The 23,845-nt window shown below is 43.1% G+C and overlaps 1 protein-coding gene across 1 annotated transcript; it reads right to left on the bottom strand.

Annotated features, from left to right (window-relative positions):
• Positions 1–160: 160 nt before the first annotated feature.
• On the bottom strand, positions 161–20,829 carry PPM1D (protein phosphatase, Mg2+/Mn2+ dependent 1D). The gene is made up of 6 exons (XM_415890.7): positions 20,255–20,829; positions 15,132–15,360; positions 12,767–12,891; positions 4,440–4,630; positions 3,938–4,180; positions 161–1,027 (listed from the first exon to the last, which is right to left on the bottom strand). Exons 1-6 carry the CDS (start codon positions 20,682–20,684, stop codon positions 473–475), a joined length of 1,773 nt encoding a protein of 590 aa, XP_415890.4. The 5' UTR covers positions 20,685–20,829; the 3' UTR covers positions 161–472.
• Between the last annotated feature and the right edge of the window lie 3,016 nt (positions 20,830–23,845).

Genomic DNA, 23,845 nt, shown 5'->3' on the forward strand with positions numbered 1-23,845 from the left:
AAAAACAAAATATAGACCTAGCGTATTCTCTAAAAGACACTCCAGGTGGAACGCATAATGCTATGAAAATACATATCTTCCATTCTGTTTAATAATTTACTTCGGTGAAAAAGTTGTGAAATTCCCATCACGAGAAGCGTGTACAAATTCAAGACTTTAGTAAATTAACAAAAAAGACTTTATTTTCTTTAAACAAGGTTTAGCCCCGCTTTAACAATTATACAAGGAAGAAAAAAGAGACTACATTAATATGAAGGAATACAAATTTACACACATTTTACAGTGACTTATACCCTACACATCTACAAAATTCACAGTTATAATACAAGCAAGTACAAGGCCGGGAGAAAGCTGTTGGATACCAAAAAAGTTTCTACTTTAAAAAAAGATAAAACAGGAAGAGTTTCAAACTTCTGCACCAACTTTAAAATTCCCATCAGAATCAAATATACTTCCCCTACAGAAATGCCCTTCAGCAAACACAGACTGCTTTCCTAGGCGGGTGGAAGAGTGAGCTGCTGAGCTTCTTCTGGCCGCGCAGGCTGCGCCGCATGGCCAGCTTGTTTGAGTTCTTGCGCTGCGGCGTTGTGGATATGCCCTCTGCTTGGACACCCATGCTTCGGCTCAGGCCGCGTCTCGGCTTCTTCACAGCTGGGCCAGAATTGGACTCTTCTAATGTCCTTTTAAAGTTTGCTGTGGGTGTCCTCTCCGCATCCTGGGCTTTTGTTTGGCCGTTAGGAGACACTTTTAAGCCTTTTTGGTCCGTGCCTGAAATTGTAGAGTTGGATGGGGACAGACTGACTGACAAACCGTTACTGTAGGATTCCTGTATCCTCAAAGCCAACGCTTTGCTGCACTTCTCGTCCTGTGGACCTGAATCCTTCAGGGTTGCTCCTGATGAAGGTAAATTGCTTTTGGCAATCTCGTTTGGCAGCTCGGCATATTTTTCTGAGATCACGTTGCTATGCATGAGGGAAGGAACAGGCTCAGAAGCATTCAGTCGTGGCCACGGATCATCCTCTAAAAGCTGAGGGGAAAGAAAAATATACTTAGGCATAAATATAATCATTTTACCTCCATTATCCTTTGAGGGTGACAACAGTGTGACAAACATTTCTAAACCTTATTAGAGACAGAGAAACTCTACTCTGAAACAGGACAATCTTTTCTCCCCAGAGAGGCAGGGATGGAGAGATGGAAACAGATACAGACTGTGCATCTCAGCTTGGTACTTTGTGCACACAACTTTATAAAAGCATTTACTTCCATTGTTCAGTTCGCAAATGTCTCATAATGGCAGACAATCTGCTCATTGAGAGAGCTGCTTGGACTTATTTGGTCTGTACATCTTTTTTGCTACTATAAAGCAAGTTACATAAGGAATTAACACACAATCTGTTTGTTTAGGAAGCTGTGGAGAAAGCAGTGCCTGCAACATCCTGAGATTTCCCTTAGTGGCATTTTCTAACATGCAGATCTGATCTCCCTCATTCTGTGATGTGCACACCTACATTACCTCTGAAGATTTCATACCTCAGACAGCCAAGCAACCAGGGCAATGAACAGAAGTCCCCTGACCTTTGTTACGCGTAGCATCTGCAGCACCTGCAGAACTAGGTTATGAGGGAGATGGACAAACTCTTCATATCCTGCGTGTGCTGATCACATACAGAAGGGGGAGCATAAATTCACTGGACTGAGTTATTCTAAAAATAGAACTATTTGCTGTTTCTGATTCCTCACAGCTGAGTAACATGCTTTATTGCCTAGTTGTATGCTTTACAACTTGGAGAGGAAGCAATTCCATTCATCACAGTGCATCTATCCACCCTTTAAGAAGCAGTTGTTCCATACTTTGAAGAGAGGCTGTTTACACAATGTGCTGAGAACCAGGGACTTCTTAATCCTGCTTTCAGCCATTCATCCCTTCTGCAGCCTCTGATAAGTGTTTTTGCCTCAATCTCAGTTTTACTGAGATGAAAACGGGGACGATGCTTATTTTCACTGTTCACAGGGGGATTATGAAAATTAGTATTTATGCAGTGCCCTGAAGATATGAGTTATGACCTTATTAAAGATTTAATTGTGAAGAAATCCCTAGCTACTCAGTAAGTCCTTCAAAAGTAAATTTCAAGGCCACACTACGTACCATAAATGTACGGCAGTCATTGTCATCTGCCTTAAATTCATGTGCTGAAAACTCAAATGCACACACAGATGAATCAGACCACATCAATACATTTCCTATCAAGAAGTAAATACTTTTAAAGTCATGACAGAGAAACCTCAGCTCACCGTTGGTAAGAGATCTGCGACTGCTCAGCTCTTTTGAAAAATACAATACAAGGGTTTAATAAAATTCACTCCAAAAGAGTTGTATTAGAATTGTTTCTAGCATCTAGATTAGATTTTCCTCTCCCACTATTCCTCTGCTGCTGCTTACGCATAGGTAAAGCCATTCAGGTAATATTTTTACCACGTATAGCAACACAAGAAAGAAGCCGTGTATTGTTTGTTGTTCAGCTCAGTTCTTGCAGAAGCCATAAGAAAGCTAACATGGATGGAGAAGCTCTAGCAAGATTATTAAACCTGCTCAACTTCCTTTCTGACATTGTATTTTTAAGGATTCATGACCTAATTTAGATCACGTATTTGCCTGTAGCTTTATGCATCAATACATTTACATACTGTTTTTGCTAATTAATATTCTCAATTGCCATATTTTTTTGTCTTCTTTCCCCCTCCCCTTAACTTCCTTCTTCAGTTCAGGAATATTTAGAATTCAAGAAAAAAATTCATTATTTTAGGCTCTTTTCATGTGTTTTTCTATATTGGGTGGAAGTGAAGGAGAAAGGGAGGTTGAGCCTGCCATTTTACTAGCTGCTTGCCTCTGCCAAGGGAATGTTAAGGAATCCCTTTCTAATTTTTTGCTTTCTTTTTTATTTCGCCCCAAGGACAGTTATCCAAAGATACTGTGGAACTTCAAAGGACAGTTACTTAAATCAGGAGCAGCTGGTAATTACTGAAGCAAACATCCACTCATAACTACATTCTAGTTCTCAGGGCAAAAAAAGCTTCCAAGCAGATCTGCTTTATATTAAAGGGTAAAATTTCTAACCCGAACAAAGACTTTGTATTATGTCTTTTCCTCCAACAAAGGACATTAAACCAACTAGAGGAAGATTGTTTTCTTTTCAGACTGGGAGATCTTACTGTCTCTGCAACACGCATTTGACTCTGTTAACCTGTGCATTAACTTAGAAAACAACTACACAACGAAGAACACTTCCACAGGCAATCTGTTAGGTTTGGTTGGGGTTTTTAACTTCTGGCTCCTCTTTCAATTGGGAAGTTCTGTTTTTGTCTGAGATCTCAGAAAGTCTGCCTTTGCAAAACAGCGTATTTTAAGTTGCTCAAATATGCTTGAACTTCATATGCATAAAGTTACAATAATTATACATGTTGAAGAGTAAACAAGGATCAACAATTACTGGTAAGTTATTAGGATTTTAAGGATCATAGAAACATCGTATGCTGAAATCCAGCAATTCTGAGACATACATACGTTAATATTCTTTTGCATTCAGAACTCTGTTAAGAATGGTTGTTACAAGTGTATTTCTGCAAAGTGTTATCCATTGAGTTATGAGAAGTACTGAGGATATGGCCAAGTAATTGCTGTCAATTTACTGTCCTACAGCTGAAACATTATTTAGCCATAGGCACTGCCTAGTCCTCTGCAGTGCAAACAGTACCATCAAATGGTGTCAGACCGGTAGTTTTAAGTGCTCCAGCTACACCACAGCCCCAACTTCTACACATGGCACTAAGCTGCTTAAAGAGAAGTTACTATTTGAAGACAAAATTGGAGATTGATATAAATTTACTGGGCTCCACTCAGGCATGTAGAACATTTAAAAACACTGAAAAAAGTTACCTTGACAGGTGGGGTACAGCAGCGGGAGGGCGTCATGATGTTTGTATCAGGGCTGCTATAGCAGGGACTGTCTGCCAAATTGAGATACAGTTCTTCTTCATTTTCCAAATTGTTTTTGCTATCCTGCAGCGGTGAGATGCAGATCACGATGGCACTAGTGTTATCTGCACGAAGCATGCGCTGCCTCCACCGGCCTAGTGCTCTGTTCACCAGCATTTTGGCACAGGACTGGCGGTGCTCACCCTTTATGTTCAGAGACAGACAGAGAAAGCAATCAGGTCCACTTTGTAAATTGAAAACAGTTCACGTGAATTGTATTTGACAGTACATGCAAGCACACTATTAACCATGTTACCACCACCTGAAAGTTGTGGCAAAGCTACTGAAATATGCCTCTACATCACTGCCATTGCTGGGTACATTTCACGCATGCCAAGTTAAGCAATTTTTACAAGGAAAAAAGTGTTAAGTTTCCACAGTGACTGATATCCACTGCCCTCACCATGAAGTACTTTTTCTCCTCGTGATCCTGGCACATGGAGATAGCATCTTGAGGTGGGATCATGTTCCACAGTCCATCACTGCCAAGGATAATGTATTTGTGCTTCTGGGGATCAATGGTGTGCACACTAGTGTCAGGTTCTGGAGACACAACAAATTCTCCACTGTAGAAGTCGTAGCTCCACAGATCACCTAGCAAAGAGAACATGTTTCTCAATTGCCATATTCCATACAGTATGATTCTTGTTAACTATCAAAACTGTTCCCAGAAAAACAACTACCACCAGTCTCATGCCACCAATAGTAATGCAATGTAATTAGTTTACTTATAATTTAAGTCTTTGTTGAACTGTTGCAAAAAAAATCTGCCTTTCCAGTTACAGGTACAGCATAAACACGAGTCAAAATCTTTGCTGTTTCTACAGACAATTACAGTTCCATTTTTAAAATTAGGTTGAGGAAGACTGTGTAATATCCCTTCTCTTCCCAACATCCACACAGCATTAGACTTTAATCTGCATGATGATGATGTGCTGCTCCGCACACCCTATAAAGACATGCTTGGAAAATAAAAAAAAACAAATCCTTTCGGCCAGGATATGGAACTGCCTCTCCCCCCCCGCCCCATCCTTTGAACTTGAAACCCCCACAGCCATTCAACCAATGCAGAAGCACACAAAACTCTTGCTGTGTGTTTATTTGTCCATGCAGGTGCCATGGAGAAGGAACAAAGATGGCAAAGGAGACTGAAGCCTTTTCCTCATAAACTTCTTCCTATTTCTCCTCTTCCACAGCATCACTTTCAAAGCCATGCAGAACTCAGTGCCTTTCCAGCTGAACACCACGTGCCAAATTCTGGAGTTGGAAGGAAGCCACAGGAACAGAAGTAGAGCCTGGGTTCCAGCAGGAAAGCAGAAAACGAGAGCTAAAGCCTCTCCCTTGGAAGGCCTCACGCAGTGAACCTTTCTATTTTTAAATCTTTCTTGCTGTGTGAATGAGCTCGGGGTCACCCCAGCAGTGAAGGTGGCCTGAACTGAATCCCAGTCACTTCAGCCATGTTTGAATCACACCACCTCCTGGATTCTGCTTCCTCCACACCACCCCAATTAAAAAAAAAAAATCACTCCAACAGAACAATAAAATAAATTCAAACTGAACATGCAATCTAATTTAGCAGGTACACATGAACATCAGGGAAGTTTTTCTTATGTTGGGCCTGTAAATCAGGAATGGTGTTGCACTAACATTTCTTCCTCCTTTCCACAAAACTAACGCTACATTCTGGATTCTTCTACCTTATCTGTTTTTTGTCAACATACTAAAAAGCACCAAAAAAATCTCCAGAAATGGCTCATAAATAGCTTCCTGTAATGATAAGCAACAAAGAAATAACACTGTCTGTAAGCACTGGCAGAGCACACAGCATCAGAAGTAGAAATCAGTGAAGATGTCAAAGTTGAGAAGCTTAAGAACACCCATAAGATTTTGTTAGTTTTTTTCCTTGGGCTTTTGACTGACTACAGCAAACAAGTTTGTAGCCGCCTTCTGCAACCATCGCCATCCCTTTAAAGATAAGAAATAAGCTTTTGTCTTCCTGCTTCCTTCCATTAGCTTTGCCTTAAGCTATGAACCAGCTCAAAAGATTTTTCCAGAATCAGGAGAAGGAATACTTCAAACTCAGTTATGCCACTTCACCACAGTGAGTGTGGATGGCCCAATCTCATTAAAGCACCAATTCACCTCCACTGCAGCAGCAAACACATGCTTCTAATAAATGCTAATTAACAGCCAACCCTGTTTATACATATAGAGAGGTGCACTCTCCCTCCACAGAGTCCAGCAAAGCCAGCCAGCCCGCAACGAGATCAAAATAAATACTGTAACAGAAGAGCTGAGCTCCAGCACAGCAATTATTGTACATTAATCACCAAAAAAAAAATCCTGATACACGGACAGCTCTTCACATTGTGCCCATCATCAACACAGCCAATAAAATAAACACAAGCTTGGAATCTTATCATGCCAGATCTTGGAAATAGTGGCAACAACTTCCAACAAGCTTAATATTTTTATGCTTTTATTTGCTGTGTTGTTCATGCTTGTTTAGAAAAATCCACAAATGCTTTTAGCTGAATCATTTTTTGATTAGAAATACTTTGCTCTAAGATAAAAATAACCCAACGCGATTTAATTTTGGTTCATCCACAGACATGTCATCACAGCCATCTGTTGCTCTTCCTGAGCAAACAGCTGAGTTACAATCCAGTGACTCAGAGCCTTCCTCCAAGAGACAGAGCGCTCTGCAGGGTGACAGCCTGGAACGTCACATCGCTTACAATGGGCTGTGACAAAAAGGAACTGCTGGAGTACACAGAAGGTGAAGACACGTGAGGAACCCAGAGCTGTACCTCCAGAAGATGTATTTTCAACAGTACTCAGTACTTACCAAGGCCCAAAATACCCAGGAAATAACAGAGGAACTGCAATTCAGAAGTTGTATCACCATAGATGAATCAAACAGGCAAATGGTCCTTGGCAGAGGAGTACTGCATAGAGTACTTCACAAAGAATATTTCTTGCAGGTCAAGAAATTTCTTGCAGTTCAACTCCAAGTCAGCAAAGGCCAAGGCACATTACCAGGGTGAGGCCCTTTTAATTATTACTTTTAAAACAGGGCAGGGCACCACAGACTAAGCTGATGCTTTTTAAAGCTGTTGCATACATAGAATTCTTATGTCAGCTGTCTATCTTCCTCCAGCCAGCTGGAGGACACAGCATCCACAGTGTCTGAGGGATCTGTGACAAACCCAGGAGGAAGCCACTTCACATGGGGCCCTTTCTGTTACAATTCTGGAAGGAAATAAGGGAGAAGGAAGTAAACCAGAAAGCAGAACGTAATTTTCACCAGGCTTTGCAAAAATGTTATAAAGCCTTTAATTTTGTCCCAAAGCAAGCAGACAGACAAGTGACCCCTGAACAGACTGAAAAGCCAAGACAGCAGGATGACGTGATATGCTAAAGGCTACTATTATGGAACTGGAATCCCAGGTTCTCAGGCTTCACTTCAAGCTGTACTATTTTTGTTCTGAATTAAAAACCAAACATTTATGAAACTCAATCTTCTTGAAAAAACTTCCATCCAGGAACATTTCTTTTAGGGTGCAGTTTGCCTGTCCCTCTTCCAAAAAACAGGAATTAACATAGCTTCTTCTACACCTTCCAGGAAAATCATACCTGTTTCTTGGTCATGTCTAGAACCAGATCAACACACACCTGCACAAAAGTTACATGGCACCTTACAGATGAAAAATATATATTTGAAATCACATAATAAAGGAGCAAGAAACTCACGTAACCAGATATATAAACACAAAAACGCATAGCCTACCTTAGCTGCCTACTATTAACCTCTAAAATATAATGAATAAAACTACTTTCAACTCAGCCAGTGCCAGAAAAGTTCCTGGTTACAAACAAAAACACCCATCACATAAGTAGACTAGATTGGATCAAGTCCAAAGCTGCCTTACAGCACAAGTTCATCCTAAAGTCATAAATCAAGCCTTTCATTTATGTTTCTGGAGCACGTTGTTTTGAATACCAAAATACCTTTTGTTTTTATTAGAGGAAAGAAAAGTTTACTTTTATAAGCCCCGGTGAGAGAGGAAAACCCAGTTTGACTAATCCCAGATCTTTTAAAATCACAACTCATCCGAAAGGCCTGTTAGTACAGAGAAGACTTACAGAACTTCCTTTCTCCACTCTCAGTGAGGTAGTGCTGCTGGAGAACAAGGCAAATCTCAGAGAGGATATGAACAGTAACCACTTAAGATCATTCAGACCAAGTTGAGGTGGAAAACGTTTTCACCAAAACTCACGGCAACCCGGACCTACAGCCACAAGAGGGCGTCATCCCAGCAGTGTAAAGATATGCAACGGGAGGTCCCACTCCTACAACCCAGCAATGATCTCCAAGTTCAGTCTGAGGAGCAGGGACAAAACTGAGGGCAGCAGCGAGCAAAAAACTTACCCAGAAGTGCTAAGGGTTTTAAAACTTTCACCGTCCCCTTTAGGAGCAAGAATTCTACCTTCAACACTACGTGAAAAAGGAAAGTACAGACAAAAGGGCATCCTTTCAACAGCAAACGAGACAGTTACATTTAAAACAAATGGTGATTTAAGAACTGCTCATGAGACAGCCTCACCAAGAGCGCTCATCTCTGCTCACACATCAGCAAAATCACAGCAAGAGAGGAGAAAGGTATTTGTGCCAGAGCACAGTGATTAAGTGTCAGAGAAAAGCCTACAAATAGGATGCAAAAGCAGAAATGAAGAACTGAAATGACACACAGGAAGCTACTCATTATTTCTGGCCTTGTATTAAATCCTTCAAATGAACACTAGAATGGAATTACAGTCTCTAAATGACATATTCAACCCTAGACAGCATTTGCTCAGCTGAAGACAAGGGGTAACACAGAAGAACACAGTGACCAAGCCTGGATAAAGTTCCACCTACAAGGAGAAACAATCATCAGTTTTTCTACTCTGTCAAAGAAAAGAAAGCTAAGGAGGCACACACAGAGAGCTCCAGTCAGCAAAGAGCAGGAAAAAATGCCCTGAACTTGCTCCTTTAAGCTAAACAGATCCACATGTGCCTTCACATTGTGTAACTAACACAAGTCTGCACAGATAAATGCATTCTCTGCATTCTGTACAGGCATACATGCAGTTTGTCTCAAGGGTGGAGAAAACTGTACAAGCTATAGTAATACATCTCCAGAACAAGAGCCGAAACCCATATGTATGACACATACATGGATATAAAGCAGTATCAGTAAAATTAGAAAACACTGTGCAGTGTTTAAATATCGCTTACTAGCTTATGCAAATACCATCAAGCAACTATGCCTATTCTACCTGGCAACAGATTTTGAATGTTTGTATACACATACTTAAGTGCACACCATGCATTAAAGCTTCATACAAGAATGAAAGCAGATCATTTGAGGTCAACCATACCCTCCTTTACAGTACGCATGTTTGGAGAGCTTTACAACAGCAATTCTGCAGTCAGTAGAGTGCTCTGGAAAACAGCTTCCATGTCACTGTCAAAGCCAACACTCTCACAGCAGCCATACACTGAGAGTTCACTGTTCTGGTACATAGCTCCTTCTAGAGGTCAGCAGGACACTTGTGTTAATACAAAAAAAGTCAATTCTGTATTTTGGAGACACTCTACCAAAAAAATCAGAAGGGGGTGGGTCTGTCATCTGATTAAAAACCAAGGAAGATGCTTCAAGTTACACTGTAAGATGCTGCAAACTCAGACTACAGTTTTTTGTTTGTTTTTTAATACCTCCCCTACTTTGTATACAACCTTTGAAAGCACTACAGACGCTAGGCTAGATTTTACTCCAAAACTCACTTCCAAAGATCAAAATTCTTCGTTTCATTTTTTAACACAATGAATTCTACATATGGGAACAAAAGCTCCGTCACAGCCTTGTGCTTATCGTCTTGCACTTTGTCCCAGAAACTGAAGGTCTAAGTTAATGTATTTAGATAGCTAGCATAGCTGAAATACTACTAGGCTATACATACATACAGTTATTTTCTCTCTCAGTGCTTTCCCCCAAGACACGCATTCATAAGCATGCTCACTGGAGTCTAAAATACCCTCCTGGGTGCCACATGGAAAAAATCCAAGTTGCAAATCTGTGACAGAGAGACAGTAATGCATGATGCAATGACACACATTCTTCAAAACACACAAGCAAGTTACACAATGGCTTCCTGTTCCTGATTAGTTAGGTTGTATAGCACCCAGCAATTTGCACATTCATATCCCTGCATTACACAAGGGGGTTTGAGTAATGCAAGTTACCACACATCTGTTATAGGGACAGGCATATGAAGTGGACAGTTACTGTGAAGCTATGGGTGCCAGGAAACTTACACAAATGATCATGCACTAAGAAAAAAGTTTAGTCTCCCTCTTACAACGAACAGCTATGTTTTAGATTTCCTTAAAAAAAAAATCAGATAACCTGCCACTTTAAAGATAATAAACACACAACTCTGTTTGCCTTGTAGGTGCAGGGCAGCAATAAGAGTATCTCGCTGTCCAGCTAAAAATTTTTGTCCACATAATAAGCCTGAGAGCTTTGCAGCATGGGGTTTCTATTGAGAATAGCAAGCAAATTTGGAGTTAACAAAAAGAATTTCCGTGCTAGATCTTGAGGGGATGGACTAGAGTGTTGGTGACCAGTATGGCAGCGTTGCCAGTTACTACTCCGCTTGGAGAAGCTCCAGCATAGCAGAGCTGTGCCAATCAGGGTAGCAACCTGGGAGCCAGCCAAGAGGTCGAGCAGGCCTCCAATAGCTTGAATGCAAATGGTTTTAGTTGTGGTAGGTCTTTTGTAAGCAGTGGAAGGGGCATGCTGGCCTCAGAAAGAAGTTAAATCCTGTTTCCAAACTGTGAGCGTCTGTGCACCATCTGGGTCCTGTAGAGCAAAGCAGCTGCGTTCCTTTTTGCAGGAGGTTTGTCACACCTCCTCAGAAGGGAATGCAAAGAGGCTTTGGGAGTCTCACTGAGCAGGCAAATACCAAAGCATCGTCACATTGTAAACCTGTTTCTCCTACATGATTTGCGGAGGGCACTGTCCCCTTTTAAGTGTTCAAATCTTCTAACTTTTGACACCAAGTATTGTTACAAAGTGTTCTTGTTCCTCAAACCTAAAACTCCCCAGTAATCCTCCTCATCCACATAACTGGAAAGAATGCACTAGGGGGCTAACAGATGCATCATTCCTTGAATTCCCATCTGCATGCAGAACCCAGCCAAATCCTTTTGTTCAACTTGCTGAGAGGAACTGGATCAGAAATCGAGGTTTTGGTTTTTGTTTTTTTGTTTTTTTGTTTTTTTTTTTTTTTTTACACAACAAATTCAAGAGTGTAGAAATTAAAGATCTATTGAAAATAACTATTCCCACGTTTTGTAACCTACAACAAACACAGACACTTTGCAGAAAAGAGGTAAAGAAGATGATGTTACATGGTAGATGGCTAGCAAAGATCTCCATCCAAAAACTCCAAAGGACTTAATATCTCAAGTATGATTTATTAATCATAAGATAAGCAGCTACCTTGCCTACAACGATACACAGAGAGATTTGAAAGATACGGAGAGGAAAAAAAGAAAACTTAAATTTTTATGAAAAATATCACCATTCAACCACCTGTGGCCTCTTAGCTGTATCTTTTAACAGGGTAAGACCACTGCACAACTCTTGACACTAGACAAATCTATGCAAAACACACATCACTGCCTCTGAAATAAGACACAGTAAGGTTACGCAGTTATCACAAGATGACCACAGTCCCAGGAACAGACTGTCCCTAGGACACACTGCCAGCTGATCTAGGAACACTGACAACACTATCACGTAACCACCACGCTTGCCAGGAAATTAAGTCATAGAACAGTTTTCACAGGTAAAAAATATATATATATAATACTATATTTCCATAGAATCTAACCTGTACTGAGTAGATCTGGATAAAGAATTCTTCATTGGGGCAGAGGGAGGGAGGAAGGAAAGTGAACAGCAGAAGACTGAAATTTGGCAGTAAAATTTAAGGAAAATAACTGACCAGAAAATACTAACACAAATGGGCAAGAAGTTGCCAAAGATCAAGTTATTAAGTACTTCCCAAAAAGCATTCATAACAAGCTTGCTAGGTACTGTTGTATCTATTTTCATCCCCTGATTAGACTGTTCCTCAAAATAGTTTCCCATTACCAACGCTATTGCAAATGCAAGTTATAGATAAAATACACAGGCTGACTTCTACCCTTTTCTTAACTCTACGTTGTCTTGAAAGAAGACAGATTTACAAAGAGACACAAGAACAAAGTGCTTTGGTTGCTATGCAGCAAAACAATCTCACCACCACCTAGCCAAAAATTACAGTCCCACTGTCTTAGTAAGAAAAAGACCAGCCATGCTGTACATCTTGGAGGCACTCGCCACATTTTCATTTGCAACAAAGAGGAAGTACCATCTTTATCAGAACTGAGATGAAAAGTCCTGCATGTTGTACAACCAGTCCTCTGCTCACCAACACCACGTCTTACAGCTCCATTTGAAAAGTGAAATTTGCACTGTATTAAAAATACTCCTAAGGCCCATACTTTTAGAAAGTCTGAAAATCACGGCAAGTGACTGAATCCCTCTAAACTAGATGTTTTGGCAGAGCAGGGCATAATTCAGCTCTGGTGGGCTGCGTGCAGATGTCCCACTTCCCACACAGGGGGTGACTTACCAAGCGCTCTGGCCACGGCCAGGAAGGGAATCTGGTCGATGACGGTGCTGCGGCGCACAGGGCCGTTGTGAGTCAGGCGAGGTCTCTTCCAGACGACACGATTCACACCAGACTTGTTGATGACGCTAAAAATCATCAGAAAGGAGCAGGGATTATAAAAAGGAATGGAAATGGAAGCTTGTTTCAATGACATAAGAATAATTAAATATGCAAAACCGGAGTCAATAATGACAGCATCCTCAGTGAGGTGTACAGCACAATAAAATATTTCAAAACAACTGATATCATTTGTGTAGACTCATTCCACATTAAGCTAAATGGAAAAGCAAGAGATGAAGGACAGAAGAACAGAAAAAGCAAGAGAACGAAGACTTGGAAGAAATCTGCAACAGCCAGATGTAAGGGCATCTTTTCAATCCATCAGCAAAAAAGCAAGAGACAAATTGCTTTCCTTAGATGAGGACCATCAACATCAACTGGGGTGAAAATATCACGTAGCTCCTCCTTTAGTTTTCTCCATCTGCCAAAGTCTGGCAGTAAAGAGCAGCACAGTACAGTTGGGAAGACGCAAAAAAAAAAAACCAAGAACAGCCTTCTGGAGGAATTTCCTTACTGGTGCACCAACATGAGGGAGAAATAAAAAGAGCAATTGTTCATAGTTGCTAACTGCTGAAAGCACGACAAAGGAAGAAACAACTCTGCCTTTAAGCATTAACACCTGCTCCATCGCACCAAGCAATGGTTTTAGCTCTCATAAATGGCATTAAAAGGGACAAAAGAGAAGCTACTATGCAAGCAAAACCACTACTATGGGGCAGGAAGAAATAGGGAAGAAAGAATGGAGAGCACAAAGTACCAAGCAAGGTAATGAAACAACGAATGAGCAAAGCTTGGTCCCAATCAAACTAAGAACTAGATGTTTAAAAGCTAGCTTTCATCCAAGAAACAGCCATTGGTAATTAGAAACTGAGGCGCTCTGGAACAGCCTCAAGATTCCTCATACTGAAGCTATTCAAGATGCACTTCCTGAGACTTCAAAGGCCTTAACAACAAAGGCATGTTTAGCTCCATCCTTCTGCGTGAAAGTGCAGCAAGCACCACAGCCTAAAATTCATCTCATCCATTTGTACAATTAACAGTTACACAATGTTAACTTCAGCCTTTATCTGGAAGATTTCAGTCTTTACTCCAGGACTGTTACTTGGAAAATAACATTTCTAACAAACAATTCAATCATGCCCTCGCATTAACTTATCCCAATTTTCTACAACAAAAGAGAAGACATAAATAAGCATAGTGGCAGTCCACCACGCTCCCACCATTTGCCTCATAACAGCCTGCCCTGGTTTTACCAGCCAGTCAGGAGGAACAAATAAAACGAACAAACAAAAAAAAAAAACCAGAAGCAGCAAGAGCAGAAAAAGTTGCTAAAACAGTTTGACTGCTCCTGCTGATACAAAGTCTCAGGGAATGCTTCTTCAAAGCCCCACTTTCAAACACTGAGATGAATAACCTGGAAACCCACACATTCACAAACTATAACTTAGCAAAGCTGCAAGTTGCCCTTTCTGAGAAGCTCCCACCCCAAATACAGATATCTGATCAGCTTCCACCTGCTAGAGATACAGATATCTGAAGGTTAACGAGCTGACAGGGTTCTTTTGTGAATGATGTCAACAGGAAAACCTTCAGTGCTCTCTCCCTCTGAACTGCTAAGAGAAGGAAACTCTGCCCATCCATCTGGTGCAGTACTGTGGAACGAAAGAACAGCGAGCTCCTGTGAAGCTATGCCAAATCCGAGCCCTGAGGTTTGTCTCAAAACATTAGTGCCATCTGACAAGGCTGCCTGCTTTCCTCCTTATTTACAGGGAACATTCATCAACCACAACTCAGATGTTCTAACATCTGCCAGCTCCCGACAGTGAAGAAAGTACTAATATTGAGATACATGTTAAAACGTGGCATTTTAACATTTTAAGCATGTATTTAAATGCAACAAAACCAGTACCTTGTTTCAATTTTATATCTCTTATATTCCTTTAACAGAAGCTTTGAAGAGCCTACTCAACAGCTGCCAGTATCACCTCAGGAACAATGAAGAATGCACGAGGAAAGACATTTCAGTGCCTTTTCCATTAAAACTGCTCTATTCCACCTTTTGACAAACAGATTCTCTACAGCAGAGATCATTATCTACAGAAAAAAGCAATTGTATAGACAGTGAAGGAATATAAGCAGGCCATGAGACTCACCAACTGGCCTGCTACCCCCTAAACTAAACAAGCTTAAGCCTAGCTGAGACAGAAGGACATGATTAGCACCCAGAGAAACTAAAAATTGAAGCGAGAAGCACAGAGGTGGTTACCTGCCCCCAAGGCCTTCAATCCTCTCCCTTTCTTTGGGAAGCTCAGGCTTGTGGTCCTGCGTCACCTCCACAGCTCTCACAAAATCATCCTTGGGGTCATCCTGAACTCCCAGCACCACCCCGGAGTCGCCCACATGAGCAACATACATCTTTGAGCCTCGGATGATGACCACGCTGGCAGTGGTTCCCGACGTGCTCGGGAGACCAGTCATGGTCTTCGGCCACTCTGCTGCAGGGAGGAAAAAAAGAGAACAGAAAGACCTTTGTTTTTAATTCTGTGGAACCAGAGGTGTTTTGAAGATCAAGGGTGTGTCAGAGAGGTTTGCACGCTGCTACACCAGGGCATGTGTAACTGTAGCATGGCCACAAGCAAAGCAGCACATACAGGGCCCCCCACACCTCTACCATCACTGCCCCAAGCACAGTTCGCATGGAAACAAAGCCAAGCGCAGGCATTGAGATAGGACTCCAACAACTGTCTCCTCAGGTTTATTTCTCCAAGCGTCACCAGAGGAACGAGAACGTGTAGGAGGAAGTGTTACTCGAATGCTGAGCAGATCAATCAAGCTTGACACACATTAAGCGGTCTGCTGTTCACTTCCACGTCTGAAGACGCAAGAACTCCTAAATTGAGTCACTCTGCCTGGACACCTGGCTGGCAATCAAACCATTCAGACCTTCCTGGTTCCCTCAGAACATGTTATTTTACTTTGATATGCCAAACAATTTTTAAGTTGAATAATATCTCAACTGTTTCATTCATATTTCCTTTCGGACAACTGAATAACACAAAGTGTGCTATCGTGACCCAACATCGGATCTTTTGCAGAGAAGATATTCATTGAATTCAGAATAGTAAAAGACCCACACCAGCATGCACTGTGTATGGTTAGGGGAAGCTGCTTCTTCCTCAACTGATTTGCTCTCAAAACAAACCTTAATTTCCCGTTACACTACTCTCGTAACTCACAGCCAGTTTCTCTTGCATGCCTTTTCTTCCCTGGTCTATTTCACCTCACACTTCCAACTTGTTGCTCCTCCAGAACACCACAAAATGATTGGGATATCCCAATTAACAAAGATTAGGCACACCAGTTCTCCTCCCTGCTCCCATACCCACAGATAACAGCTGCCCTCGCCCACCAGCAGCACCCTGCACTCCTTCCTCACTGCACCCGCTCAGCCTTAAGATAAAGCAAGAACAGGGGCTTGTCCCCTTGTCACATTTTATCTTCTGCTTTTCACAACCCATGCTTATACTGTACAACACCAAAATTCCACTGTGACACATGCTGCCTGCAGGAAATACCCTAGCCAGACAGCCAAAGCACTGAGTTATCTTTTCCTCATCTTTTACTGCCACAACACCACACAGAAAAAAAGAAATGAGGTCTTCCACCAAAGCTGCAGACATACAGAGCAGAAGAATGGGGACTCACTGAGCCCCAGTGACACCGAACACTGCTCAGATGCCTGGGGCAAGAAAACACCACAGGTGTGGAGGAAGTACATGTACAGCACAGCCACTCTAATGCCAAATGCAGCATCTCCTCCACGTGAGCAGCCAGGAGATCCAGCATCATTCCAGTCTTTGAGCCCTAACATAGGTTTCTAGCTTTGTGTTGTAAGTACTGAACTAGGCTTTCTCCTTAAGAGTAACATTATTTCGAGAACACAAACAGCTCAGTGGAAGCACTCTGTCTGGCAATTTTAACAGTGGCTATTAAATGTAACACACTCTAAATGGAAAGCAAATGAGGGAGGAAGCCAAGTGGGAATGAGGGCTTCAACCACCGGCTGAACAGAAAACAAGCTGCAACTAATGAGTTTCTGTCAGTGTAACAACCCCTCAATAGCAATAAAATATATTAGAGAATCACGCTGGTCTTTATGGGAAATGAGGAGCACAGAAGTGAAATCACCCACTTAGGAGAAAAAGATTGATACAGCAGCCTCCGATTTGGGGCTTCAACAGAAGCAGAAATTACATCTGCCAGTCATCAAGGCAATTGCAGTTTACATCTCACCCTTGGTTAGAAATGACACATAGCACAGCATATTCCTTTCTTTAGGGACAGTCTCATGAGAAATAAACACAAGCATCAAAACTCCTGACTTTTCTCCCAAGCTCAGGTGAAGCCACTTGCCCACCTCATCTTCCACAGATCAGGGTTCTGTTTGTATCAATCCTATAAACTAAATAATTTGTAATACTATACCAGATTATCAAATTAAAAGAAACCCTGAAATTACAACTGAGCTCTCAAAGCAAAATTCACACTTCAACATTACACATGAAGCATCTGTGGATTTCAAATCACTCCTATAGCTTCAGTAAGGGAGGGATCTGCCTGGGCAGCACGCTGGGATAAACAAGTTACTAAAAGTTTATTTTCAGGGCCCACATCCCCAGTTTGGTATTTACTGTCATATTAACCTCTGTACTCAGAATGCTGCTATGTCTCAAAACGGGACAATTCCACTGCAGCTGGGGGCTTTGAATCTGAAAAAAATCATTTATGAGACAGCGCAGTGCATGAACAGAGCCAGGCAACATGGGTGCACAACGGGAGGTGAGCACAGCCCCACTTCCACCCCTGCATGGCCGACTCTCAACATGTGCCCACAGAATACCCCATTTTCCAGTTTAGCACATGCATTTCCCACTCTTCCAAGTAAAATAAAGAGGAAAAATAAAGACAGCTTAAATGCTTAACACGTGTGCTTCTACCTGTAACCATCAAGTTTACCTTCTAGCACACTCTTTAAAGTATTAAGACAATTTCAAGAGAAATCCAAATTCTTGGGGCATGAAGTTGTTGTAAAACTAATAACCCACAGTCAACAGCTGCCACACAAAACACAGATCCTGCACCTGGAAAGCACATCTCCAACAGAACAAAGCACGTGGTTGTGGTGGAAGCAGCAAGTTCGCCTCCAACGGGCAGCTGATGACCTAAAGCACATTGGCTGCTCCCAGATGGGGCTCTGGAAGTTCTGTCTATGCATATTTTTGACAAAATAAGAGATTGATGTTTATTCTGCATATCACAGATTGCTAGAGAATGGATTTCATTTTTGTTTTGTTGTTTTTAAAGACATTAAGTCAAACTACAACACTTCTTTTCAAATCAGGTTCATGCCAAAAGTCTTATCAAACTTTCAACAAGGAAATGCTACCGGAACTTTTAATTCAGCTGTAGAGGATGAAGTTTCTTACATCATCCTGAAAGCCTGTAGTGCCTCAGGTAGCAGAGCTCCCTTTCAGATAGGAATGCACACAAACTCTTAAGCCTGTATAAGAACAACCCTGAAGTGATGACTCTACTGTAAAAATTAAGAAAAAAATATATTACAGAAAAAATATAGAGCTCAAATTAAATTCAATGGAAGAATTATAACCGCAGCAGAAGTGTACGACTTCTTACATCTTAACTAGTACTGCTAAAAAAAAAGCTTTTAGAAGTATCAAGATAAGTGTATCTAAAAGCAAGCTTGTTGCATTGTTTATTTACACAGCTAAAAGTGTCAAGATCTGGGACCTGCTGAGCACACTTCATGCAGAAAGCTTCCCTACTGCTGCCAGCTGTGGAAACGGGCTTCACATCATAATTCTTACCTTGGAAGTCCTTTAATATTCAGAGAATTAGGAATGTAAGTAATACAGTTAACTCCACTAATCATCTGCAGTGACCAAAGGGTATTTTCCCATTTCAATTTTTCTGCTGTACTCATCACCAGCACATTAACACTTGCTGTTCATCACGGATGCGGCCATGGGGCAACCCACTGCTTCCAGGGGCAGCTGAGCACAGACTGCTCCTCCAGTGCCATCAGCTGGAAGCATCGGGCTCCATCCTGCACACAACCCAACCCACGCTTTGCACCGGGACTCCAAAGCACAGCAGGACAAGTGATGGACTACATGTCCTCGTCCTTCTCTTTTCTCCCATCAAACTCCAACACACGCAGAAGACATCAGTGTTACCAAACATGCAATGGAAAAGTTTACTGTATACCCTACCTAAAACCGACACCATATACTCATAACCAGAGCTCTGCCGTTTCTGACAACAATTTAAATTGGTTCCACAACCGAAGCACTGCTACCAAACACATAGTACTAAAATAGTATTTCCTGCATTCTCTGACTTCACTCCACCCCTCTCTATTCTGTAGTTACACCTTGTTACGGTGACAAAGAATAGCCCAGGGACACCACAGGCAGAGAACCCTCACCACCCCCAGCACGCAGCTGTGGGCAGTGCTGCTGCCATAACTCACACCTCTTCCTTTCGGTCCAGCACCAGCATGCCCCAACCTTGGCACTTCCATCCCACACCTGACACTTGCGCAACTTCTCTGCTCTGCTATTCAAGAAATAGGAAAAAGAAAATGAAACTTATGACAGCACAGCTCTCCCCGGGCCCAACTGACTTCATCGAAGCCGCACTGAGCTGTAAATGCAATTACTTTCTGCTTGCTTCCCGGGCCCGCTGTCAGCACTGCGTCTATGGCTCTGAGTTCCCCTCCTGCCTGCCCCTATATGCTCACTATTCATATACTAACTTTTTCTGGGGCTTCCAAATACATAGAAACACACATTATACCGTATACACATTTATTCATAAACAAACCTATCAAGCTACATATAGAAACACATACATAAAACCAACGCTACCCTGAGCCATAACTCCCCTTACAAAAGTAAGGGAAGCCCGCTGAGAGCCCAGCCCAGCCGCCTCACTGAGCGGCACAGGAGCGGCGCCCAGCAACCGCCCGGACCGCCGCCCCGCCGCTCCCAACCCGCAGCGCCGAGCGACTCAACGACGGCCCCGCAGGCTCAGCACTACCGGGCAGCGCTCCGCCGGGACAGCTCGGGAAAAGCCTCCGTGCCGGCCCGCACACGGCCGCTAAAATAACTTTTCCTTCCGTGACGCTCTCGACGAGGGGAGCGTAAAGAGGCTCCACGCAACTCCCTACGGCCGCAGGACGGAAATTCCCCAATAAACCCGGCGTGCGATTCCTTCAAAACAAACCGCAGCTCCGCGATCCTCGGCCCCGCGCGGGGAGTGCCGGGGTCAGCGGGGAGCGCTGGAAGGCGCCGCCGGACGGGAACTTACGCAGCTTTTTCCACATGGCGCGGTGGCAGGCGATGAAGCCCTTGCGCAGGGCCGCGCACACGGCGGCCGGCTCGGCGGAGCCGAAGCCCTTCTGCTTCTTGATGAAGCCCCACAGGTTCTCCCGGGCGAACTGGGCCGCCTCCCGCCCGCCGTGCCCGTCGCACACGGCGAAGAAGGCCACGGAGCGCCGCGGGCGCCGTCCGGAGCCGCAGCCGGGGCCGGGCGGCAGCGCTCCCTCCTCCGCCGCCCGCGGGCCGCCCGCCCTCCGCCGAACGCCGTCTCCGGGCGCCGCTCCGCCTTTGTGCGCGGGGCCCCGCTCAGCCGCGGCCGGCGGCTCGGGCTCCACCACGATCTGGGTCACGTCCTCCATGTATTTCCTGCCGCCCTGGTCGGAGTACACGCTCACCCCCAGCGAGTACGGCCCCTCCATGGGGCGGGAGGCTCCGCGCGGCGCTGCCCGCCGCTCCCCGCCCGCGATGGCCGCCGCCGCGCACTATTGTTGGTGGTGGCGGCGCCGCTCGGGCATTGGCATGGCCGCGGCCGCGCACCGCTCCCCGACAATCCCCGTCGGAGCCGCGGGAGCGCCGCGCTCCGCGCCGCAGCGCCCCCTGCCGCGCCCCCGCCCGCCGGAAGGGGCGGCAGCGAGCGGCAGCCCCTCCGGAGGGCCGCCTGGTGGCTGCCGGCGGGAGTGCAGCCCCGCGGGGGCGGGCCCGGCCCTGAGCGCTGCACGCCGCTGCTCCCCGCTGTCAGCGCCCCGCCGGACAGCGCCGACGTTCGCGGACCATAGCGCTATAATGAGTGTTCCCCTGCGTACAAGAAGGGTTTGTGCACATCGTATTCATAGCTGAAATTCTAGATATTGTTTCCCACTGCGAGCTTAAAACAGCCGAAATGATCCCTGAACTTCTCAAAAATATTCCCACTCTTTAAAACGGAGACAATTCTTTGGCCTAAGTGCTCAAATGCTTTGGGTTTCCTTCCATTAACCACACCAAAGTCAGAGTACTTAAAAACAGGAAATATATCAAGAAAGCTTTACATTTCTAGAGCTCCTAGGGATTGAAAACCCGTTACAAATGAATTAATCCCCAGTAATCCAATGAGATAGCTATCCGTCCCCGATTTTACGGGTCTTTATACCATCAGATCAATCACCAGATCAACAGCCAAATACAGAACTGAGAAATCCCGCTTTAAAAGAAAACAAACCTCTCCTTTAAGCTTCATAACACAGTGTTTTAAATAGGTGCACTTGGTGCTAAATTTATGTTATAGCTCTATTTAATCCCAGGGATAGCTAAAGTCTCAACATTGCTTCTGAGTAAATGCAATCTTCCTATTTCATAACTAAATAAATGGAGCCACTCTAAGAACTGCAATTCAATACAGGTAACAATTTTCTAACCAATCTAGAGTAGAAAACCATAGGCCCATCCAGAAGAGACTGACTCCTCCCACTATATTTCATGTAACCACATTCTAGATAGTGCATTATTTGTGAAGACAAAGAAATGAAGGGGGAAAAAAAGTAGTTATGAAGCAGACCCCTGGTCAAACACCAAGGTGAATCTTCCTCTCCTATGTCCAAGTGTTGGTTTGCACTCTCAAGTGGAATAAAGCTCCTAGTTCCTGTGGATACTAACTTGCATATTCAAGACAACTAATACCACGTACCAATCATACCTTCCTTCATAGATCTGATCAAACTACAGTACACAGACATTTTTGTGGATGCAACAACATTCCCAAAATCACCTTTGGAAAACAACAGTGCTGCTGTTTCCCAGGGCACACAAGCAGCTGGTCCTCCAGCAACTGGAAACTTGGTGGTTCCTTGTTATTCCTTTGTGAAGCCCTTTAGCTCACAAGAGAGATTTAGCTAAGCCAGGTACGTGCAGAAAGCAGAACATGCATCCAAATGTTGAGGTTCTAGGGAGGAAAAACTGAAAACATTGAAATAAATTCATTTCAGAATGTCTGTACAAATAGTATTATTGCTTTGTCTGGCTCAGCTAATTTGAGTCACTTCTCACAATTAAAATGACAACTTTTGGTGAGAATGCCAAATGGTTAGCTTTTAACTGTATTAAAAAAAAATCTCAAACGGACTTAAGCTAAATGGGTTAGAAAATTACACCATCTTTTGCCAAAAGCTATGATGATGTTAAAATAGATTAAGCAGCTCCAGGTTTAACACAATGAATCTGTTAGGTTTGCTGATATCATAGGAAAAGTGACACGGCTTCCATAGAATGCTTTCTGGTGTTCACTAAGACACCACATGGTCTGTCAGACAACCACCAGTGATCTCATGGAGTATCCTTAAGGATCACCCATCCACAGGCTCAAAGACTTCAAAATAGAAAGGAGAAAAGGAAACAAAGGGGGACAAGACAGACAGGAACGCGTGCCTGGATCTCAAGTTCTGAGGAGAAGAGAGGCACAGAGACAGAAAAACCAGAAAAGCACTGTACATCAACACACTGCATTGCTCTTCACACAGCACTGCCTGTGAAATCATTTTATGGGTGTACACTCAGCAAAGTGTGCAAACAAGCCTACCTTCTCAGTAGGAGTGGCAGGGAAGTGGCACACAAGTACTAACATCTTTCACAGCAGTATGTCTTTCCCTCAGCTACATCAGACAATAAAAAGAATCAACATGGGTATGTCCAAATTCATCATAATGCCACAGCACAAGCCAGCATTGGGTGGCCAGCATCCTGTCCTCTCCTTCCTAGCAGCGTGCTTTAAACTTGCACAGCTATATTTTGTAAAACTCGTGGCTAATTTTGTCTGACATGAAAAATACAAAATGCTCAGATGTTTCAGGTCACAAGCACAAAACAGCAGAAATCAGCACTACCCATCTGACTGCAGCTAATGCAAGCTCATGAAGCCTCTTTCATTTGTAAAGCACCTCAGCTAACTTTGGTGACCAACTGACGTGTCTTACTGCTCACAGACACATAATCATTTCTCCTTCTTTCTCCTTCTTCATACCCCTAATTAAGCTTCAACAAACCAAGCTGATAGAATTGAAACCCATGTGAAAGGCATTTGTTATCTCATAACAACCTCAGATGAAGCATTACAAAGGTAAAAAGAAAATCAAACTGAGTGGTTTCCGCATTTTTTATGTTTTTGTCAATGAAGGAAAGCAGGACCTGACCATGCAAGGACTTAAGCTCTGAAGCTGATGGATTACAACCTCAATTTCTTCATATTCACTGATGTATGACCATAGAGGCATTGCTTTAACATTTCATCTGAAATGTGACTAATTAACTGCTATAGATGAAGAATGCAAAACCAAAAAAAAGTATTTATTTGGATTGCAGTAAACATCAAAGGAAAAATAAACCAGCATTAAAAAAGATCTGACAAGTTCATGTGAATGCTCTGCATTTAGCTCTTGTTTTAGAGTAACAGTCTGTTATGTTGGCTCCTCTACAGTTTAATGATTTCCTGTTAGGAATTTAAAATTAGAAGCCGCCAACAACTTCCCCATAAACTATTTTCAAGGTTCCTTTAATATCCACATCAAGGAGATATAGAAGGATCATATGTTATCCATGTCAGTTCACTTCC

Source organism: Gallus gallus, chromosome 19 (genome assembly GCF_016699485.2).
Source record: "Gallus gallus isolate bGalGal1 chromosome 19, bGalGal1.mat.broiler.GRCg7b, whole genome shotgun sequence".
Lineage (NCBI taxonomy): Eukaryota > Metazoa > Chordata > Aves > Galliformes > Phasianidae > Gallus > Gallus gallus.

Excerpts from the sequence above, each read along its gene's own strand:
- PPM1D (XM_415890.7), bottom strand. The coding sequence starts at position 20,684 with ATGGAGGGGCCGTACTCGCTGGGGGTGAGCGTGTACTCCGACCAGGGC. Across the intron at positions 15,361-20,254 it reads CGCCATGTGGAAAAAGCTGC|CAGAGTGGCCGAAGACCATG; the intron begins GTAAGTTCCCGT and ends TCCTCCCTGCAG. Across the intron at positions 4,631-12,766 it reads GGCCGTGGCCAGAGCGCTTG|GTGATCTGTGGAGCTACGAC; the intron begins GTAAGTCACCCC and ends TCTCTTTGCTAG.